The sequence below is a fragment of the Misgurnus anguillicaudatus genome, chromosome 23 (assembly GCF_027580225.2).
Source record: "Misgurnus anguillicaudatus chromosome 23, ASM2758022v2, whole genome shotgun sequence".
NCBI lineage: Eukaryota > Metazoa > Chordata > Actinopteri > Cypriniformes > Cobitidae > Misgurnus > Misgurnus anguillicaudatus.
The window spans coordinates 31,007,442-31,030,716 of record NC_073359.2 but is presented as its reverse complement, the minus strand read 5'-3'; the positions used below and the strand labels follow the sequence as shown (position 1 = coordinate 31,030,716).

Genomic DNA, 23,275 nt, shown 5'->3' with positions numbered 1-23,275 from the left:
CAAACTTTTTGACTCCACTAACTGCCTCAAGCAAAACTCTTGGACGTCTTTTAGAGAGTCTATGCTGCGAACTTTGCATATTTTTGAGAGTCCAATGTTTAGCTGATCATGATAACTGGTCATTATTATCCACGTGGACATGACTGATTCTCTGCATCAATGGAACGCCAGAGCTTTGTTTTCCAGGGACCGAAACTAATCGCGACACTCGCGTCTCCTGGAAATCCGGTTTATTTCAACCAATCAAAAGACGACTTTAGACATTCTCACAGGGTTTCCAGAAAAGTGTACGAAAAACATCAGACGTTCAGCCAACAGTTTGTGGGCGTGGCGTCTGAGGCTGAGACTATGGACAGACTAAAACGGTTGGAGTTAAAAATCTACATTTGTGTTAAAGAAAGTCGCCTACATTGAATGGCATCCATTAAAACCATCCTTGATTTAACATAAGCCGAGTCATTTCCAAAAGTGGTCCAGATCATACAGCCAGAGCTGGGTTACCAGTTACGGTGAACATGAATCGGCCCAGTGCTTACAGCCAGAACAAAAATGAATGTGCCAGAGCGAGCTGCGGGGCACAATCGGCTCGGTTAACACACGCCGATGCCGAGTCTGAGCCGCACCTGCCGCAGGGCAGCCGAGCTCGGGCCGATTATACATGCTAGCTGGGTAGTTCACCCAAAAATAAAAATTCTCATCACTTACTCCCTATCATGTTGTTACTAGGCCTGTCGCGATAAACGATAAATCGATTAATCGCACGGTAAATAAAATGAGCTCGATCATTTTTTTAGGCCGCGATAATTCACATTTGCATGCTTGTTTGTTTTCCTTGTCTCTCTCTCTCTACCAAAGAGACTGGATGACCGCTCCGTGCAACGAGTGACAAGGAGTGAACCCTCGTCAGTCATTTGTCAGTCGCATGATCTGTGTGGGGAGGGGGGACTCCTGGCGTAGCCTATCACAGTAGGTGTACTGAGGAGGATGAGCGAGCGCCGCGTGAGGAGTGTAGCAGGAGAAAACACTAGTTGAGACGAGAGTTGGAGAAAAAGATGGATTTACTAGAGGCTGTTTACACTTGTCATTAACATGCGTTTTCATCGATCGGATCACAATGTTTTACGTCTTTTCTGACACAAGGTGAACAGTGCTATTTTTAGCCTTTCATTGATAAACTAAAGCGGGTGATCTCCGCAGTTTCGTTTTGCAAGCGTGTGAAAGTTGCGCGATCTTATTTCATCAATTGTGCTGAAAATTCAGAGAAAGCTCTAACATATACATGTAGAAAATAATGTGCAGCATGTTTACTTGCTAAACAAGCAGTGGACATAATATTAGTTTGGGTCCGTATAAACTCATAATTTCTCCCGCTGGCGTTTAAATGACAGCGGAGAGACTCGCCCACCGTCTCGACAGACCACCACCTCACAGTATTCAGGACAGAAGCGGTCGAAAGTGGACAAAAGAGACGGATTTAAATACCAGGTGTAAACGTGATATGTCTCTCTCGAACACTTATACCACGTGTAAACAGGCAAGTTTCAAAACCAAACGCTACAGCTGCAGTGTGGGAGTACTTTGGATTTAAACCTAATGACCGAGGTGAACCACTAAACGTGAACGAGCCGTTATGTCGCATTTGTGGTAAAAACGTAGCACTTAAAAGTGGCAACACGACAAACATGCATATGCACCTAAAACGCAATCATCCTGTTATTTTGTTCATTTCTTGTGGATATTTAAAATGTCTTCCAGTTCCAGTATTACTTATTGTTTAGAAATAAAAGTTTATAGATCTTTGAAAAGGTGTATCTGCATTATTATAATGGTCCCGGAGCAGCAATTTTATCGCCTATCGCGATAAATTCTGAGGCAATTTACCATCTAGCAAAATTAGTTATCGTGACAGGCCTAGTTGTTACAAACCTGTATAAATGTCTTTGTTCTGATGAACACTAAGGAAGATATTTTGAAGAATGTTTGTACCCAAACCAATCATAAGCCCCATTCACTTCCATAGTGGGGAAATATAATACTGTGTAGGTGAGTGGGGCTCATGAGCGGTTTGGTTGCAAGCATTCCTCAAAATAAATGTCTTCCTTCGTGTTCATCAGAACAGGGACATTTATACAGGTCTGTAACAACATGAAAGTGAGAAAATGAGAGAATTCACTTTTGATGTGATTGTCAGGTATGCTAGCACACACTCGAAATGTGGCCTCTTTATTTAACTCATTCCAGTGTAGTAAACGCGCACACACACCTGGAGCAGTGGACAGTGCAGCTGCCTTGCTTTGTAACCCATATATTTGTAACCAATTGTAACATGCTGTGGCAATGCACATGGGTCCGTATACTTCAGAGGTGGAAAAAGTACTAAAATATTGTAATCAAGTAAAAGTAAAGTTACTTTAATAATATTTTACTTAAGTAAAAGTAAAGTTACTTGTCTTAAAATCTACTCAAGTAAAAGTAAAAAGTACGTCATTTTAACTTTACTCAGAGTAAAAGTTACTTTTTTTTACAGCGGGGAGAGGTGGAGGATTCTAGTATAGTTCAAAAACGACAAGGGAATATAAATCTTAAACTAGTTGTTTTTAATTGTAGGAACATCTTTACAATTAAAGTGCAATAACAAAAAGTTAATAAAATAAAAAGCTTTTTTAAAGTAAGAAACATTTATGGAATTGTATAATGATTTTTACATGTGAGTTATGCACTTTTGAAGGTGGTCAGCATAGTAAATACAATCACTATAGTAAGGTTGTAATTGATGTATGGCTGGTAACATACAATATTTTATTAAACTAGTTTAAATGAGCATATCATGAGATGAGTGCCATGTCTATATACATTTGACACGTTTATTATCTTCTTACTTCCCTGACCTGGGTACCTGATGTCAGACCTTTATTCTCTCTCTCTCTCTCTCTCTCTCTCTCTGTCTCTCTGCAATGTCTAATGACCTGCGCATTCTCTAGGACGTTTTGAAGTTGTGTTTGACTTGACGCGAAGCTGCTAGACCTCGGAAGATAATGCGCATGGTATTAAAAACGCGTCGTGCAATTTCGTACTTAAGAGCATGAATCCTACCTTCACTCAAAAAAATGAACAAGGAAGGTTGTGGACTTTACATTATATATTTATATTCAGTTTAATTATAATAATTGTATTTGTTGACTTGAAATGTTTTTTTTCTATTAAGGTCAACATAATTATGTCTCAAATTAGCTGTACAAAATCCTTAGGCGTTGTCTAAACACAAACTATTTATGTGAACTTAAAAATTCTTACATCCAGAGGGTGGCAGTATAGTGCGACGCGAACTGCCATAAACCCCAAATAAGAAGAAGAAGAGCATGACTCGCCAGACTACACGTGCTCAAAGATAATGGACTCTATGCACGGCGGTGCTTGACGTATTTCCGGTGAAATCTCAGGATGCTGGACTACTTCCACCAGTCATAGAGCTCAATGATATTCAGGAACGTTGGTTGCCAAAATAGCCAAAATAACACTGCAAATTTTGTTGATGCTTGTTTAATTTACATAGAAATAACTTATACTTCACATTTAATACCATAATGACATTTAAACGTATGAAAGTATTTTTATAGACGGGAAAACTGAACTTCTAGCCACCACTGGTGTGTGTCATAGTGTTTACAGCATTAGACTCAAGCACGACAACTTCTACACTGCTACCCTGTATCTGCATTAACACTAGTTTTAGATAGAAATTGCACTGATAACAGTGCTATTCATCTGTTGTTGATATACTTGTGAATTTTGTATAATTGTTATGTACTAGCGAAGATAACATCTGTGGTTATACAAGCAAAATGTTAGAACAGTAAAAAACGTGTATTTTGCGCATTTATGTATGCTTTATTAATAACAAATGCAAAAGACAAATAGAAAATTCATATCAATGACAAAAAGAATAACTTCAGAGAAAAATGAAACACACACACAACAAACTAAATACACGGGGTATTAAAATAAACAAACAGCACAAGAAATAAACAAATAATGGAATAGATTTCTTAAATGGACTTTACCATAGTCAATAGTTCTTTTTGCGTTGTTATTTATATCCTATAAAGTTCCAAGATATAACTCAAAAATATCCAAGTAAAAATGTTTTGACAATCGGCGTGAATATACAAAAAAAAAGGTATTAAACGTCACATTTAATATCAGTCCTGCTGCAGTTCGTGTTGCTTTTTCCTCACATAGCAGTGAGATTTCATTTACGTCTTTTAATTTACCTGACACTTTAAGATAACATTACAAAGACATTAATCCTGAATCATAAACAGCACAATGTAAGCTCTGCTAGTATGATGAACATTGATTAGATAAGACGACTTGCAACCTTTCTCGAGTTTGCACATCTGGACAATTCTTCACACATCACAGGTTGTAAATTTGGGTAAATACAGCAAACAACGAGTACATTTTAGCGATTCTGCCGTCACTCCGCTTTAAATCTCTCGTACTGGAAACTAAAGAGCAGCCTTGAGTTAAATGCGAAAGTTAAGCGTGCATAGAGTCCATTCACTGCAATTCTCTGCAAACCTGCTTGACCCCTGCATAGTTTTTCCTCGATTGGTTTGGACAGAGCGACGTCTTACCTCTTCAACGGCTGGTAAAGGTAACAGGATATTTGTTTTTCCACCAGTTTCGATATTTTTAATAAGATATATTTTCTTTATTTTTGACATGTGGCTCATTACATAAACTGCTTAGAGTCTTAAAAGTCAGTCATCTAATTTTTTCTTCAAGACATGAAGAAAAAAACATCATAACGTCGTTTCATAAAAAAATGTAGATTGGTCTAACGTTAATTTGAGGCAGAAAAGTAAGACTGTCCTAACAAATTTCAAGACAGTCTTAACTTAGTGACTTATGTTTATGCAACTGCCCAAACTGTTTTAGAGAGTTCTAGTGTTCTAATTTTAGTTCTAGCTCTGAAGTTAGCATGCTTGCTTAGCCACGTGGCTAAGTTAGAGCATATTAGTTCAGAGCATATTTCCATTATTTTGGCGAAAAGTAAGTTAATAAGTTCATCAAAGTTCTCCGTCGCTATGATGGATTTTTGTTAACTGGTGTTGGGACTTTGCCATAATCTTGTTGGTAATTATATCTAGTTTTGTATGGCAGGGTCCTAACAGTACATGTTTTGTGTGGGAGATCGTGGTTTTGGTTTTGTTATATTTAACCACGTTTTTCCCGTGTCTTGTGACCTTTTCCCCGCTCCCTTGTATTCTCTAGTCTTTGTTTTAATGTCTTGTCTAGTCTAGTGTTCTGTTTTCATGTGTATATATATTTGTATATATTTATTTATATATAAATATATTTAAGGTGTTGTCTTGTTTGTATTGTGGTTGTCCTGTGTTTGTATGTGTTTTACAGGTTCACGTGTGCTTCCTCACAGGTGTTCCTGCTCTGTGTGATTGCCTCCTCATGTCTTCCTCACCTGTTGCTTGTTATCCCATCATCTTGTCTGTGTATTTAATCCCTGTGTGTTTAGTGTGTCGGGGCAAGTTCGTTTGTCAAAGATTGTCATTGTACGCTACTGTGTCGTATGCGTCTGTGTATGTTCTCACCAATACTAGCTTTGCTAGTTTCTAGTCTTGTCTTGTGTCGATTTCTAGTTTGGATTTATTATTTCATTTGTGCTATCTGCTGTCCAGGAATTATCGCTGGGATTCTGGTTATACCCTCGGCTCTCAGGACTGTTTCTCTGCTGCCTGTTTCGGACTATCTGCTACCTCAGTTGGATTTACAGACTGGTCTATTATTTAACTGCAGAGGCTCTACGCGGCATTGTCGCTGTCCACCGGAGAGGTCCTTCATCACTGGAGCTGTCCAGCTTCTCTCATCTGTTTCACTAACGCTCTCTCTCTCTCCCTCTGCTCGCCGCAGGATTTACCCCCTGTCCCAGTGGCTTCCGTGACGCGGCGCTCACGGGAGCGGTCTACGCACCCTACCCCGTATCGGGGTCCCCCTACTTTCTCCCACCGTTCGTTGTCTGGCCGGAGCCCGAACGTGTGTGGTGCATCGGTCCGGTGCTTGTGTGTGATCCCCATCCCCAGCCGTCTGCCTTGGTGTGGCTCTGAGCTCAGACGTGCTTTTGACATTTTCCTCTCTATATTATTTAAATAAAGTCTTCTGTTATCTGCACTGGGATCTTCTGTTTTCATTGTCTGACAACTGGAGCAAGTCTATGACGGATTTTTCATGCTTATTGCAGGGTTTCTGCCTGTCTTTCATGTCATATTTTCATAATTTTAAGGCGCAAACATTTCTCAAATAACGTTAGTGTGATAACTATATTTATTTTAATGTGAAAAATGTGTATTCCGCCTGCGGAGGGGATCAAACGTGGTTTGAAAGTAACGTTAGGGATGTGCACATCGATGTCTGTAAGCTAATAATTTGTTATCAATGTTTTCTAGATATCTTAAATATATTAATAATTTTAGCATAAATAAGTCTTCCTTTGTGTTTGACAATACACATCAATGGGTCTGCGACTGCGCAGCGCAAGTGACGTGCACTCCTGAAATCAAAGTGTTTGACTCTACTAAAGCATAAAAATACACGGGGTGGTTTCCTGGACAGGGATTATCAAGTTGTTTTTAGTTTGGACAGCGCTTGCATTTATTTTAGTCTAGGACTAGTCTAATCCCTGTCTGGGAAACCGCCCCTGTATATGTTTTGCAGGTATATTTAAGAAATATACGCAGTTAACATACTTCTTAATTTAAAAACACTGCTACAGTTATTCTCATCTTGAAACTGCAAAGTTCATCCGACTAAAAATAACTAAAATCCACTGTCAAAATAAACATTGGTTAATACAAATTTGTTTTAAACCATTTTTTACTTTAAAAATAACAAAGCATGACTATTTTATTGTTAATTCAATTTCACAAAGTCCTTATTAAATTGTTTTGTTTGTTTATTATTTGCAATTTTCCAGGTGCTTAATAAAGGGGGTGTTTTGTGTTCCTGCCAAGGTGCTACTCACAGTAGGTAAGATCTGCAACATCTAAATACTAAAAAAACAGTAAATATTGTTTCTTGCGTGACCTTTTCATTTGTTGTTTCTCTTTGTATCCTGTTTACTTTACAGTAGCAATTGATAATTTCAGTTTTTAAAAGATAATACAATTTTTATTGAATTATTGAACAAGACCTTTGCGTACAGGAGACGGGAGGTAGTCAGAGACCAACCCATGATATCGAGTTCAAGACCAGATGGCCAGGACTGTTCACTGTGCCTGAGGTATAAACTGCTTATTAAAACATCAATGAACAATGTTGTATAATGCATTAAATGACCATGTTAAAGAATACAGTAACATAGGGTCTTTCAGTAAAATTGTACACCAATAACATTTTGTTTGTGGACATTATGCAAAGGTGGAAGCAGAATTTCTGAGGATTACCACTGTTTCCCTTGTCACAAAGTTTTTTGCACAACTTGACTACCACGCTGATCAGCTCATCAGATTGCTGAAGAAGGCAGGTGGATCTAAAGGAAGGCAAAATGACCTCATCTTTGCCCCGACTGCACAGGTATAGTTAACTCTTGTAGAACACATTTAGGAATAAGTACATTTTGTTTAGTTTCTGTTGTCATTTGGCAGAAACTAATAACATCTGCAAATGCACCCCATATGAATATATTTTTATTGTATTTTTTCAAAGATTTTTGAGATTAACATGATTTTTTCCCCCTTTAAAAGAATGCTATTTGGTATTTACACTACACCCTATGGATAAATGACCAGAATGTTGAGGAAACTGGTATACTGATATAATATGTGTAGTATATTGATGCTGTTTTTTTCTTTTTTTAGAATGAAACCGCTGAAAAGAAGAGGGAGTGCCTCCTCACGACACTCTGTATCTATCTAAATGAAAATCCGAGCGGTCTCTTCAAAGAGTATATGGTAGGTAATGCTAACAATTACTGCAGCAGTAACAGTGTTCTAGGGCTTTTACCAATATCACATTATCCATTTAACATTGGGTGCGTTTACATGCACAGAATAAGCGGATAAGTATCAACAATTTTCTTGCATTTACATGCAAATCAATAAACTGCTATGCAGAAAACTGTGTTTACATTTGGAGATGTGTCAGGTTTCTCGCAGTCCATATTGTCACTGCCTAAAAGCTGATGGGAAATCTGTCTTAAAGGGACACTTCACCCATTTGCATTAATCTTTGTATAGTTAGAACCCTAGTCATGTTTTTGAATGATCGTGCATAATTTCCTCAGTTGCCGCTGAAACAGGAGAAATACAGATTTCAGTGTTGCACTTCCTTCTTTCAATGATGTAAAAATCATAATTTTGCATCATTGAAAGAAGGAAGTCCAATATCTTTGTTGAGCAGGTGAGACTACAAACAGCCCTTTTCTCAGTCAAATTGGCACCAAATTCGAAATGTATGTTACATTTCGACTACAAATATGAGACACTTTCAATGAAGATTAATGTTTCTATGGGTGAAATGCTCCTTTAAGCTATACTGTCATATCTCTTCTCATATCTACACTTGTAAATGTAACATTAGCTTTTATTTCCACAGTTTCTCTGTCATTTGCTTAAGTTAAGCGCAGACTTCTGTGTTACTTTGCGCTTTAACGTGTGACATTTATCTTTCACATGTGGAAACATGCACATGTGAACCAAACTGCGTAAAGGCTGGTTAAGGTGTTAACTTGCAAAGCGAAATTGGGGTAATGAGCAAAAAAGTTACCTGTGCCGATCAGTTTTTGCTTGTGCAACTTATGGGCTTTCCCTATACAACAAAAACGTTTTATGCATTTACATGCCCTGCTGAAAAACAGCATAGACCAGCATCATTCCCATGCTGGTTGGGTGCTGGTGGTCATCAGCATACCAGCACCAAAACACAAAATCGTCTGCTCTTGCTGGTTTTTCCAGCAGGGTGAACCCACATGTTATCAGTTTTTTAACCATAATCTGCGTAAGACTGTGCATGTAAACACACTCATTGTGGTGTATCTCTTTTAGGAATGGCAATTTTGGTCTAGAGTAAATCATGTTTATTAAAGCAATAAGCCCCAAGAAGCAGTGGGTTACCAGTGCATTTTATAACGGCTAAGGGGCGTTGTTAGGCACGACGCGAAGCGGAGTGCCTAAAACCCCCTTAGCCGTTATAAAATGCACTGGTAACCCACTGCTTCGCGGGGCTTATTGCGTTTATAAAACGGTTGCTTCAAATTATGTATAGCAGGATTTCATATAATAAAACACAGCAAATAAGTTGTAATTATATTAGTACAGATATTAGTCTTCCGCCAAACAAAGTAGTTCCTCAGACTCAAGTGTGTCTGCAACAGAGCGGTTCCCAAGCAAAACAGACGGAGCAAAGACACAATGAAAATATGATTCATTAAGACTGTGGTGTTTATTTTCATAAATTAACATTCATCTAATTTATACATTAACATTTATACCGTGCAACTGTTGACGTGTGGATCAAATATGCTTGGAAGCATGCTTAACACTTTCCCTGCCAGCGTTTTTTAAAAGAGTTGCCACCCAGCTTTAGTTAAACATTAATGCCTTCCAGAAAAATGTTCTTCTTTAGATATATAAACATACAATATATCAAATGAAAGAACAGACCCTCTGCTTTCAAACAACAAAATAAAAACGTTTCACCCTACCTTCAATTGTTCTTTTATCCTCTCAAATTTTGAGCAAAATGTTGGGATAATTCCATTTCTGTGAATGACTTTTGTTAGAGATCCGATTCAGATCGCTGATCAAAAAATACACTTGAGTTTTAAAGTGTTGAGTGAAAGCATGTTGTGTAAGATCGCCACCCAGTGGATAATATACGGTACAACTACTCCTCACGGAAGCATAACAAGAAAACTCAACAATATTTATTGACACTTATCTGGATATCGCCATTAATTGTTCAATTGTTGAGGATTATAATTAATACAATATAATATAATTAGCCCACCCAATAAATCAAAATTGACAACAAAATCCGACATTTTGACAGTTATTTTCTACAGTACACAACAACAGTGGCGCAGTGATACAAGCTATGTAATACGGTTTGAGCCGTGGGTTTACCGGTGAGTTTTATCACAGCTGAGAACGCGTTTCAACCAATCAGAATGAAGAACCAGAACTGGCCATTTTATAAGATCATTTAATCTTAAAATTGTAAGAACTGTAATCTTATAAAATTAGAACTTATGGCAGAGCTGATATAAGATGGCTTCAGATCATACAGGTGTACTTACTTAAAGAAATATTCCATTTTCTTAAAAGAAAAATCCAGATAATTTACTCACCACCATGTCAACCAAAATGTTGATGTCTTTCTTTGTTCAGTCGAGAAGAAATTATGTTTTTTGAGGAAAACATTGCAGGATTTTTCTAATTTTAATGGACTTTAATAGAGCCCAACATTTAACACTTAACTCAACACTTAACAGTTTATTTCAACGGAGTTTCAAAGGACCACAAACAATCCCAAACGAGGCATAAGGGTCTTATCTAGCAAAACGAAAAAAATTTTTTTACTTTTAAACCACAACTTTTCGTCAAGGTCCGGTCCAGCGTGACCTAACGTAAATGCGTAGTGACGTAGGGAGGACACGTGTTACATATATAAAACGCCCATTTGCGGACCATTGTAAACAACAAACTGACACAAAAACATTAATTAGTATCAGTTGACATACAACAACGTAGGAATGGTCCTCTTTCTCAACACTTGTAAACACTGGGGCGGAGTTTCGCGTTCGTCCTCTGTGACCTCTTGACGTGATGACGTATTGCGTGGGGTCACGCTAGCGCATGACGACCGGATCTACATGACGAGAAGTTGTGCTTTAAAAGTGTATATTTTTTATTTTTATTGTCAAAAATAACAATCGTTTTGCTAGATAAGACCCTTATGCCTCGTTTTGGATCGTTTAGAGTCCTTTGAAACTCCGTTGAGGGGAACTGTTGAGTGTTGAGTTGGGTATTGAATGTTGGGCTCTATTAAAGTCCATTAAAATGAGAAAAATCCTGCAATGTTTTCCTCAAAAAACATAATTTCTTCTCGACTGAACAAAGAAAGACATCAACATTTTGGATGACATGGTGGTGAGTAAATTATCTGGATTTTTCTTTAAAGATATTGGACTAATCCTTTAAGTGGCCAGCAGGTGTACAAATTGCATGTAATTAGTTTGGATAAAAAGTTAGTAATCAAGCACTATTTTAAAACATTGATTTAGAAAACTGCAATGCAAATGAGCTCTTTGGAATTTGATAATTGGCTGGTGATTTCATTGTTGTCCTTTTTTTGTGTGTGGAAAGGATTCAGATGGCTGTGCTGCCCGGAGGGAGCTTGATCAACTTGTCTTTGGCATCTACAGCATTAATGCTGAGGGAGGTGATGCCACCAGCACTTCAGTTGTTGTTGGAATAGGGATTGAGGATGTTGAAGTGCTTCATGACTTGGGAGACATAGCTTCTGCATGTGCAATCTTAATGGGTGTCATATATACAATGAACCTCAACTATCCTCAAGAACTGAAAATGTTGCTTCAGAAAATCTTCCTCCAACTGGATAATTCCAGACTCTCACCCAAGGTACAGATGATTAAAAACAAACTGTGTGAGTGAACCAACATTGAACGTTTGGCGTTTTACACAGGCCTGATTTGCAGTTGAAACCATTTAATTGAAAAACTTTTCTTTTTTTGTGACGCGCACCTCTGTTCTGGGTGACATGTGTCTTTGTCATGTATGTACTTAAAAACGATGAGTGAACCAACATTGAGCACTTAAAAGTTTGTTAAACGCCACAAACGCCTGCTTTGCACTTGAAACCCTTTTTATTGAAAACACTTGAAAGATGGTATACATTTGATCTTTTTTCTGTGGACACACCAGTGTTCTGGGTGACATGTTTCTCTGTCATGTATGTACTTAAACAATGAGTGAACCAACATTTATCACTTAAAAGTTTGTGGCGTTTAACATAAAGGCCTGCTTTACACTTGAAACCATTTAATAGAAAAACACTTGACCGATTGTGTTATTTTTATCTTTTTTTATCTGCGTGTTACAGACAAAAAAGATAAAAAAAATACAATCTGTCAAGTGTTTTTCTATTAAATGCACTGCTCAGGAGTTTTATTTTTATAAAATTACCAACTTTACATGCTGCAACTCATAAGTGTTTTACAGTGTTTTTTCTCTTGTTAAAGAAAATGTCATAAAACTGATGTGTTATTGGAAAACTTGTTGGTTAATAAAGGAACTAACAAATATTATGTTGAGTTTACTTAATTAATTTGTGTGGAACCTGTTGACAAACTAAAATTAATTAAACCTAACTAGTAAAAATTAAAGTTATTGAAATGATTTAATTTTGATTGATTAAGCTTGAATTAAATGTTTTGTTGTACAAATTACAAGTTTACTTTGAATAGACACATGTTTAATATGCAACGTCTAAACAAATTTTGTTAGTCCATAGAACATAACTGATTTTAGTTAATTGAACTGAAATGTCTTTTGTTGGGTGAAAATTAGTGATAATAGTTGGCTAAACTTAAAAAAATTACTTGTCCCTAAAACAACCCTATTACATTGGAAAACCTTAAAATATTTGTTTTCAACTTAAATAATTAAATTATGTGGAACCTGTTGACGAAAAAAAATTAATTAAAGTCAACACTTTTTTTTTTGAGTGTTTCATAGAAATGAAACACTCACTTCGTGTCAGTGGAAAGTGGTCGCTTAAATATGACCAGGGGTTTCTTTCATAAGATTTGAACTGAGGTGGGTCTGCATTAGCGCGCGCCTGTCTCGTCCGTCTCCATGGTTCCTTAAGCGCGTTCCCTCAGGCCCCGCCCATTTACATCCGTTGCGCGTCTTTATCACCTTGCTTTTTAAAATATTGTTTTACTCAGTAAGGGATATGATTTAAAATGTAGCGAAGTACAATACTTTAAATAAAACATACTTAAAGGAACAGTATGTAGGATTGTGGCCAAAACTGGTATTGCAATAACAAAACTTGTGGCTAAAAGTGGTACTGCAATCACACAACTAGTGGTCAATACACAAAATGACAACATAAACATCAGTTGAGGGCTGCAACTCCACTTTTTAAATGACAATATCCTGATCAGACCACCGTTGTCAGTGATATAAGTATTTGAAATGATAATGATTTCTTAATGTCTAGTGACATATCAGGGCCATTTTATGATTAATTGATACACATTTCTTACATACTGTTCCTTTAAGTAAAAGTAAAAGTACAGATTTTAAAAACTACTCAAAAAAGTAAAAATACACAAAAAAACTACTCAATTACAGTAACGTGAGAATGTAATTCATTACTTTCCACCTCTGGTATACTTACATTTATATATGTTTGCATTGTACTAATTTCCAATGACACTTTTATTGTAACAGTAACTTTTTTCTGTTTCTTTAACTAAATTGGTCTGTTTTGTACAGGGCATGGATGAAGTCAGCATCAGTGAGGTCATTTGAAGACACCACTGTTGGGATTTGTGTTCTCAAACAACATGCTTCTTGTGATGAAGAAGAGGATCTTTGTATAGTCCTGGAAGGCATGAAGGTGTTGCAACATCGTGCCATGTTGTTTGAGCTGATGTATGCCTTAAACCTGAGCTATCCTGATCTCCGCTTTATTTTTGAGGAAATCCAAAAGATTTTAATGGAACTGCATTGAGCGTAACTTTAACGAACAGTTTCTTTCAGTGAAAGGATCAGAAAGACTGTGCTGCTCATTATGTTCTTTATTTATCTGTTTTAAGTGTTTTCTCTTATTAAAACATTAACAGTTTGCTGCTCAGAGTCAATTTTGGAAATGGTTGTTGTATTTTGTTTTTGTTGAATCTTTGATTATCAGTTTATACAAATGCTGTAGCTCTGACTTTCTTAAGGATTGATATTTTCCAGTTTGTAAATCCATTTAAAAAATAATAGTTCTCACTGTTTTGCATGTCTCTTTGGAATGCAGTGTTTGTGTTTTAGCACTTCTAAATCTATTGTGATAGTAACTATTTTAAACATTTGGGTCAGTTTTACAGATGGGGCTTTCCTAGTCCCAGGCTTTTGCAATGCCTTAATTTGAAAACATATTGCACTGACATATCTTGACATATATCAGTGCCATTGTTTTGTCTAAAGATGTACTCCAGTGTTGTTTTTGTAAGGTAGGTTTGTTTGTAAACTTTTTTGTAAAAAATATCCTAATATAACTAGAACCTAGTCATGGCTTAATCTACAACATGTCTGGGAAATTGCCCCTTTATGTATGTACTGCATGTGCTGATTGTTGTAATAGTTATTGACTGTTAATGAATTAATGTGTAGTGATTTAAATTAATTGATGATCTGAAAGCAGTGGTTTGCCTAAATATCACTAAACATTTGTTCAAAACTCTGCTTTTTATGCCAATGCAAATGTATTTTGTATTTAAAAATGAAATAAATAACATTTTGATAATTATGGGTGATTATTCTGGTGCCAGAGACATAATGAAATTGCTTTAGAGTTACATAATCCCATAATATATGCATTAAAAAAGCATGTTGGAATTACAGATGAAAATCTAGTCCCCTTACATAATAAAATTACTTAAACATTACAAAATAAATGTGTTATAGTAAAGAGAAATAGCACTTTGAGTCAACATATTTATATTAGACTACTTAAAACAATTAAAATGTTTTGGTCTGACACATAAAAATTAAATGAGGAAAATGATGTTGGTTTTACACAATCGGATTATGTGGGACCGATGTACACATTAAAATTACGTAAATTGAAAGGATTTTTTTTTCAGTGCAGTGGATAATAGCGGACGTATGAACTTGAGTTATAAAATTCTCAGACAACGTTTTCTCTTTATCGACGAGATGACTCAACAATATTTATTGACATTTATCTGGATATCGCCATTCATTGTGCAATTGTGGACAAATTAAAAATATGATTAAAGACTGTGGTTTTTATTTTCATAAATCAGTACGCAGCAACAGTGGCTCAGTGATTCTTATGTAATGCGGTCTGAACCGTGAGGTTACCAGTGTATTTGATCACGGCTTAGAACGCGTTTCAACCAATCAGAATGAAGAACCAGAACTGCCCGTTTTATAATGACAAATAATCACTATCAACACTGTTGTAAAATATAAATGACATTTTGACTAGCCATGCACTGTATGATGCTTAAACAGGCGGGTGGATTGGAGTGATCCCTATTAACTGAGATTGTTATTAATATTTTCAAAAGTTTTGCTTCCAAAATATATAAAAACATTTAATTATGTATTACAATATACATATGACATGCTAAACCACATGAAACGTTTCTGAAATTATATTCTGTAAGGCTTGTTTTATTTGCCAAAGAAAGGGAGACTGATTTCTAGATAACGTTATGTATTTAATGTTTTGAAAACTATTGTGAACCTGTGCTTAAGTCAAGTTTTTATTACACTTAAACTGATAAATTATTTAACAAATAAATCTTGAAATGAGACTTACTGCTCTCAAATCCTGTTATTTCATTTGATGCTAAAGGATTTTTTTTGTTTTTAAGGTTTTAGGCTTATGATAATTTTAATAGACATCAGTGTCTGATTTATTAATGTCCTTTTATTAATTGATTGGTTAGCCAAGAGAGTTATTTCACATAATTTGAGTTTCGTGATAATATGATACAGACATAATAAATCACAGTACTTTTGTACTTAAGTACATTTTGAGGCAGATACTTTTGTACTTTTACTCAAGTAAAAATTTTAAGCAAGTACTTCTACTTTTACTTGAGTAATACTTTTACTCAAGTACACGATTTGTGTAATTCGTCCACCACTGCTTAAACATTACAAAATAAATGTGTTATAGTAAAGAGAAATATCACTTTGAATCAACATATTTATATTAGACTACTTAAAATAGTTTAAATGTTTTGGTCTGACACGTAAAAATTAATTGAGGAAAATTATGTTGGTTTTAAACAATCGGATGATGTGGGACCGATGTACACATTAAAATTATGTAAATTGAAAGGATTTTTTTTTTCAGTGTACCTATCTACAACCTATTTGCCACCTGAACATGCACTAAGCACTTTATGGTTTACTTTATAACCATCATAACCTGGTCTACCTCTCTTGTACTTATGGCACAACTGAACTTACTGCTGCATTGTCTATAACCATGCACTTTTCTAGGTGTGTTAAGTGTTGTTACTTCCTGTTATTTATTTATTTTTGTGCCTTTTTGTCTTTTGTTTTGTTATATTGTGTTGTCATGGTTGTGTGAAACATGTGAGCATTCCAAAGAACATTCCTGTTAACTGTATTATTATATTGTTGAAATGGCTATAATAAACTTGATCTGCAGTTAAAATCAGGTTTAAACAGAAGATAAGTCAGAGTTAAACACAGTGTGAAAATCTTCACTGTAAGTTAATAGTCATAAAACACTCTTACATCTACAGTGAACTGTCAACAGAGTACAGATGATCATAAAATCATTATTACACTCAAACATTTCAGTCACTTACCTCTGACAGACACATTGAATCTTCTATATGAGGTTTCTTTACCTCTGATGATCTTCACTTTATAAACTCCAGTGTGTTCCTCACGGCTGTCATTGATGTTGAGATCTCCAGTCTGAGGATTCAGCTTCAGTTTATCTCTGAATAGACCATCATCACCATCAAATATCCTGAAGATTTTGTTTGCAGGATTGATTTCAGCTATGAGAGCTTTATCATCTCCAAATGTCCACTCTATCACATCATCTTTCTTTATTTCAGTAAGATTATTCTTCAGTGTGCAAGACATCCCCTCACTCACTGAGACTTTCTCCATTTTACCTGCATAAGCTGCACATATAAAGAAACAGAACAGAAACGCAGAACAATTATTTGCTTTACTTCTGTCAGATGTCTTATTTCCTCATTATAAACACCAGCTCAAATTCTCATAATAAACTTCATCTCATGATCACATGATATCAACCTCTCAGACTGTCTTTCATAATACTGTATGCAGTCAAAAGCTGTGACTTTCCAGATCAGTGAATGTTTAACATAAATCAGTCTCAGGTCAGAATCCACTTTCAAATGAGTTGATAAATATTCAGTCAGTGTGATAAACTGTAGTTTATATTAAAGAGTAACTAAACCCTAAACCAACTTTTTTTAGTTAATGATGTGTAAGAATGATGCTTTATTTGTCCTGTTCATTGATTTGAGTAACTTTTTTGACATTTGGATATAAAGTGTTTCAATACTACAATATATGGTGTAAAACCGTCTGAGTGCTGCCCTCTTCAGGTTGAACGGTGGCTACTGCAGTTGAATTTTCCTATTGGATGTTGGGTCCAAAAAATGACTCGTGACCAGTGATGGGAGTAACGCGTTACATATCAGATTCTGATGATATGTTGACATAAGGCCGTCGTACGTGCTTTTCCCTAGGTTCGCTTTCTGCACATACGCATTTTCAGGTGTATATGTGTGGTGCAGAGTCCTGCACGGGTCCATTTTTGGAGACCCTTGCCGTCCGTACCCGCTAAGTTCAGCACCAGATCCGACCCGTAACCCGTGATAATATCAAAATTAAATCCGCACCCGCCCGGACCCGATAATATTTGGCCCGTTACCCGACCCGTACCCGCATAAATCACACACGCTAAAATCATTCCAATTAAAGTGCTTTATTTTTTATCTCGTACCTCTCTCAACATCACAACAGCGTCATGAAGGCTAATGGCTAATGAAACAGGCTAAAGTGTGCTCTGTTTTGTGCCATTTAAGTAGCCTATCAGCACAAATGGAACCTGATAACTATACAGAAATAGACATATTAATAAAAAAACAAGAAAAAGTAAGCGCCAATAGCCATGTGGTTAGTGCGACGACATATAGCCCCAGTGCGCTTGCGGCAAGCCAAGTTCGATTCCCGGCTCTGTGGTCCTTTGCCGGTCCTGCTCCCCATCTCCACCCAACACTTTCCTGTCAACTCTCTACTACCACGCTATCCAAAATAATAATAAAAGGCATAAAAAAAAGAAAAAGAAAAAGAACAACCTACCTACACAACCCCTGCTGTGCTCCTAAGTCTCGTCTCGAAATGCTTTCTAAGAGAAGACGTTCAGCTTCCGGCTATCAACAGCAAAACTTTATGCCAGAGTCCTGCAACGCTCGCTCCAACTAGGCAACAAGAAGAATCAACAAACTGGTCGCGCACTGTTGTAGTGGTGGTGACGTGATGGGTCAAATGTCATATGTTCCGCGTGTAATGGTAATTAGGGCGTGCACACCAAAGCTTTTACCCCCGCGGCCGTTTTTGAAATAAGCCGGCGGGGAGCGTTTTTTTCGCGCTCGGCGCTGGGCGCCGCGCGTTGAAAGAGATTAAAGGTTGGGGGAAATGCTCCGCTCGTCAATGTCAGTTGTCACACGGCCGTCCAATCACAGTAGAGAAAGGGCGGGACAAGTATCACAACAACCAACCGGCTCACAGCTTAATTATCACAGCTAAAAAGCGCTTGGCTGAAAAAACAGCCGTGTTTCAAAGTTTGGTGTCGCATCCTTAGACATACAAATTTTGCACATATTTTCATTTGCACTACTACCCGCCCGCGCGGAGTTAATTATCCGCCCGCGGCCCCGCCCGTGAATTTTAGGAATGTCACAATCTACCCGTTTGAGACACTTGGGTACCCGACCCGTTGCAGGACTCTGGTGTGGTGGGCTATGGCCTCAGCCATTCATTAAAGCTTGCGTTCTCCGTGTGTTTTTTCAAAATGTCTAAGGGTCGCAAGAGAAAAAGTGTCTACGGATTGCATGACAAGAAGAGAAAGGCCTATGAAGAAAGAAACAAGACTAGAGTGTTTTCGGCTTTGGGAATGGAAAGAACACAACTCCTCCATACAATCTCTCGGGGTAACATATCTAGTGTCCGATTTACAAACGCCGAGGGCGTTAATGTTTGTCGGACATACTCACATAGTAACGGTTGCTGTGATGTGTGATTGGACAATGGACGTTTTGGGGGAGGGGCCGGCGAAAGGTCAATTCACGTGTCTGATATTCATGTACTTTCCAAGACTTTCAAGAAACATAGGAGCCCTGATTATTACACTTAAATATTTCAGTTACTCACCTCTGACAAACACACTGAATCTCTTGTATGAGATTTCTCCATCTCTGATGATCTTCAGTTTATAAACTCCAGTGTGTTTCTCTCTGATGTCAATGATGTTGAGATCTCCAGTCTGAGGATTCAGCTTCAGTTTATCTCTGAATAGATCATCATTAGATGTAGTGGGGCTTTTGTTTGCAGGATTGATTTCAGCTATGAGAGTTCTGTTAAATCTCCACTCTATCAGATCATATCTCTGTATGTCAGTAACTTTAGTCTCCAGATCAACAGATTCCCACTCATCCACCTGCAATGGTTTTATTTCATCTGTAACAGCAGCAGACAGAAACAGAAAGAAAGAAATGAAATTAATTCAGATTATTTTATCTATTAAGTGTTTTATTTACTGATTATAAACATCAGCTCATATTCTCATAAATTAATTTCTGTTTATTAACTCAATCTTTCAGATTCTCTATCAGTATATAAATATAAACACAACTATAACACCTAGATGATGAATTTTATGAATCTCTTAACAATGTGAATTCATCTAATGGGTAAATGACTTTAATAAAATATCAGGTTGATCAATTTTAGTTATAATAATTATTCAGTCAGTGTGTTTAATTGTTTACATAACATACCAATGATGTGATGTATGATCAAATCAATGTTATAAAACCAACCAAATTTATTTGAAGGATGCACAAAGTTTAAATGTGTTGTTACTCACCTCTGACAATCACAATTGATCTCTTATATGATGTTTTTCCTCCTCTGATGATCTTCAGTCGATAATCTCCTTTATGTTCCCTTCTGATGTCATTGATGTTGAGATCTCCAGTCTGATGATTCAGCTTCAGTTTATCTCTGAATAGATCATCATCACCATCATATGTACTGAAGATATTGTTGGCAGGATTGATTTCAGCTATGAGAGTTTCTCTAAATCTCCACTCTATCACATCATCTCTCTTTATGTCTTTAACTTCAGTCTTCAGATCAACAGATTCTCCCTCATACACTTGCAATGGTTTTATTTTATCTGTAACAGCAGCAGACAGAAACAGAAACACAGAAATGATGAAATCAATTCAGGTGATTTTCATCTATTAAGTGTTTTATTTATTGATTATAAACATCAGCTCATATTCTCATAAATGAATTTCTGTTAATTATCTCAATCTTTCAGATTCTTTATCAGTAGACAAGGCAAGTTTATTTGTTTAGCACATTTCATACACAGAGTAAATTCAAATGTCTGATATTCAAGTACTTTCCAAGACTTTCAAGAAACATAGGAGCCCTGATTATTACACTGAAAGATTTGAGTTACTCACCTCTGACAAACACACTGAATCTCTTGTATGATGTTTCTCCATCTCTGATGATCTTCAGTTTATAAACTCCAGTGTGTTCCTCTCTGATGTCATTGATGTTGAGATCTCCAGTCTGAGGATTCAGATCCAGTTTATCTCTGAATAGATCATCATCACCATCATATGTAGTGGGGTTTTGGTTTGCTGGATTGATTTCAGCTATGAGAGTTTCTCCAAATCTCCACTCTATCTTCTCAATTTTCTTTATGTCAGTTTCAGTCTTCAGATCAACAGATTCTCCCGAATACACTTGCGATGGTTTTATTTCATCTGTAACAGCAGCAGACATAAACACAGAAATGAAAACAATTCTGTGAAAACAAAGTTGATTTTCATCTATTAAGGGTGGGTTGCACCAACAAGGATTAAATTAAGCAGAGTTTAGAGCTAATCTAGGGTTTGTTGATCTCAGTTTAATTTTAAAACTCACTTTGTTGAGACGTTATAATAAACGCATCTTTGAATAGCGCCACCACGCTCGCGGTATGTGTTTCTAATCATTTAGACAGACATTTAATTGTAAAAAAACATATTTAAACATCCTCATATGCAAGTTTAAAGTTAATCCCTCACTGAGATTTAAAACAGAGTTCAAAGTAATAGAGCAACAGGATTAAGGATAATCTAGATTTACTGTAAGATTTAAACCTGGATCAAAATGACAGTTTAAATTTAAACCTGTTTATTTTTAAACACGTTTAAAGTTTGGTGCAACAGAATTATTAAATAAGCTTTGATATAAACCAGTTTAGGCCTAATAATTGTTGGTGCTAAGTGTCTTATTTACTGATTATAAACATCAGCTCATATTCTCATAAATGAATGTCGGTTTAATATCTCAACCTTTCAGATTCTCTATCAGTATATGCAAGGCAAGTTTATTTGTATAGCACATTTCATACACAGATGTAATTCAAAGTGCTTTACATAGATATGAGAAAACAATCTAAGAGAACAAAATCTGTAAAAACAAGAGACAAATTAAAATCACAATAAAAACAAAAATAAAGGAAATAAAAGTAATTTTAATAAAAACAAATGTGCTGTTTAAAATGTGCTACAAAGAATAAAACTAAAGTGACTTGAGTTTAAAGTGCAGGGATAAGCAGCACAGTGCTCACTCAGTAAATGCAGAGTTAAACAGATGTGTTTTTAATCTAGATTTAAAAGTGTTTTTATCTAGAATGAAAGTTGATGTTATGAACAAATGAAAGTTGAACAAATATGATGTTATTTAACGTTAAACTATGTGAGTGGTGCTCTGTGGCATGGCAAGGATTTGAGCAGCGTCAAGAGTCACAGGGGAGAGCCGGTGTGTGTACATTCATAGAAAATATTGTGTTTGATTTTTAGATACATGGGGCAGCATGACGCTACTCAGCCGGTGTGCGACCCCCTTAAGGAAGAAACAAAAAAGGTTTTGTGGTATAAGTTTGTTTGATAGTTTGCAAATTTAGTGTTTCATTAAGAGCTTTCATTTAGTGATGTCTGCCCACAGATCCACTTCTACTTTTATGTGTAGTGTTGAGGTGTAAGATGTGTTGTTTCTCCACACTTCAATTATTTGCAAATAAAGAAAAAACTTTGTGTAAAAATATTTTGTAATAGTTTTTATTTTTTGTGCTCTGTATGGGAAGTTAATGTAAGTGATGAAGTTCTTTAGTTGTGCTTGTTTTCAGACATAATAACTTAAAGGAGTCATTTGACACGATTTCATGTTTTCCTTTGTTTTAAAGTGTTAAAAGATGTCTGTGCACATAAAAGATCTTTAAAGTTGCAAAAAATGTAAGTTTCAAATCCAAAAAGATCTTTATAAAAGTGAAGCCTCATCCAAGCCTCCCTAAAACGACTCGTTCAGACACACCCCCACAGTGTAACGTCACACTGAAAGGAACATTTGCATAACACCACGCTAATGTATACGCGAAGATAGGGGGTGTAACTTTCATTCGAGCTGTAGTATTGTTGCTGCCGCCATGCCAACACTGTGTGTTTTCCCCTGCAAAAGGCAAACTACTTTGTTTGCCCTTCCGTTGAGTTAACATTAAGACACCAGTGGTTAGGTTTTATTTACAACATTTACAAATGTTCGATTGTAGGACAACTTTCTAAAAACGGGGGAGTTCTCGTTTGACTCTCAATGAAGTTGATCACATTTTTCTCTCCCTCTCGTCTCGTCTAGTCTTGTGTCTTAACTTTGAAAGACTTTCTCTGCACTGCTCTTGAAAATACAAATCATGGTTTTGATCAACTGGTCTCTCAACGCAATTGACATCATCTTCTCGAAGAAATGCTTGGGTTCGGGGGAAACTGTCTGCCCTGCCGGAACATTCCCAGCTGGCTACATGACGGACGCGTGGGAGAGGTGGCGGGTTGTGTGTCTGGCGGCTCTTACTGTGGAGGACATTGAAGATATCTATCTATTCGGAACCATAATAACAGGCTGATTGGATTAGACACTGCCCTGGTTTATCAAACCAGCCTGACAGGCGGGTCTGTGACCAGCTAGGAATGGCTGCAGGACCAGATGACTGCGCTGGGTTATCTCCAAACCCCATTCCCCCCTACCCTTTTGCAAGTCGTGTGTTATTCGTGTTGTAATGTGTACTGACTATGTGATTATGTTGCTGAGGTGTTTTTCCATGTTCCCACACTGTACTCCCTTTGGACCAT

General features: G+C 36.6%; 2 protein-coding genes and 1 long non-coding RNA gene across 4 annotated transcripts in view; 1 reads left to right on the top strand and 2 right to left on the bottom strand.

Annotated features, from left to right (window-relative positions):
• LOC141359253 (uncharacterized) overlaps nt 1-23,275 on the bottom strand; it is a 452,145-nt gene that overhangs the window by 62,282 nt on the left and 366,588 nt on the right. The window lies entirely within an intron of this gene.
• Nucleotides 2,146-12,448, top strand: LOC141359625 (uncharacterized). Its single transcript, XM_073862364.1, has 8 exons — nt 2,146-2,151; nt 5,419-5,545; nt 5,700-5,798; nt 5,932-6,113; nt 7,220-7,297; nt 7,435-7,590; nt 7,875-7,967; nt 11,382-12,448. The coding sequence occupies exons 1-8, from the start codon at nt 2,146-2,148 to the stop codon at nt 11,688-11,690; spliced, it is 1,050 nt and encodes a 349-aa protein (XP_073718465.1). The 3' UTR covers nt 11,691-12,448.
• On the bottom strand, nt 16,540-21,084 carry LOC141359624 (uncharacterized). Its single transcript, XM_073862363.1, has 5 exons — nt 20,564-21,084; nt 19,957-20,268; nt 19,242-19,547; nt 16,673-16,957; nt 16,540-16,568 (listed from the first exon to the last, which is right to left on the bottom strand). The coding sequence occupies exons 1-5, from the start codon at nt 20,889-20,891 to the stop codon at nt 16,540-16,542; spliced, it is 1,260 nt and encodes a 419-aa protein (XP_073718464.1). The 5' UTR covers nt 20,892-21,084.

Excerpts from the sequence above, each read along its gene's own strand:
- LOC141359624 (XM_073862363.1), bottom strand. The coding sequence starts at position 20,891 with ATGTCTGCTGCTGTTACAGATGAAATAAAACCATCGCAAGTGTATTCG. Across the intron at positions 19,548-19,956 it reads ATCAATTGTGATTGTCAGAG|ATGAAATAAAACCATTGCAG; the intron begins GTGAGTAACAAC and ends CTGCTGTTACAG. Across the intron at positions 16,958-19,241 it reads ATTCAGTGTGTTTGTCAGAG|CTTATGCAGGTAAAATGGAG; the intron begins GTGAGTAACTGA and ends TTATATGTGCAG.
- LOC141359625 (XM_073862364.1), top strand. Across the intron at positions 5,799-5,931 it reads TCAGTTGGATTTACAGACTG|GATTTACCCCCTGTCCCAGT; the intron begins GTCTATTATTTA and ends TGCTCGCCGCAG. Across the intron at positions 7,968-11,381 it reads GTCTCTTCAAAGAGTATATG|GATTCAGATGGCTGTGCTGC; the intron begins GTAGGTAATGCT and ends GTGTGTGGAAAG.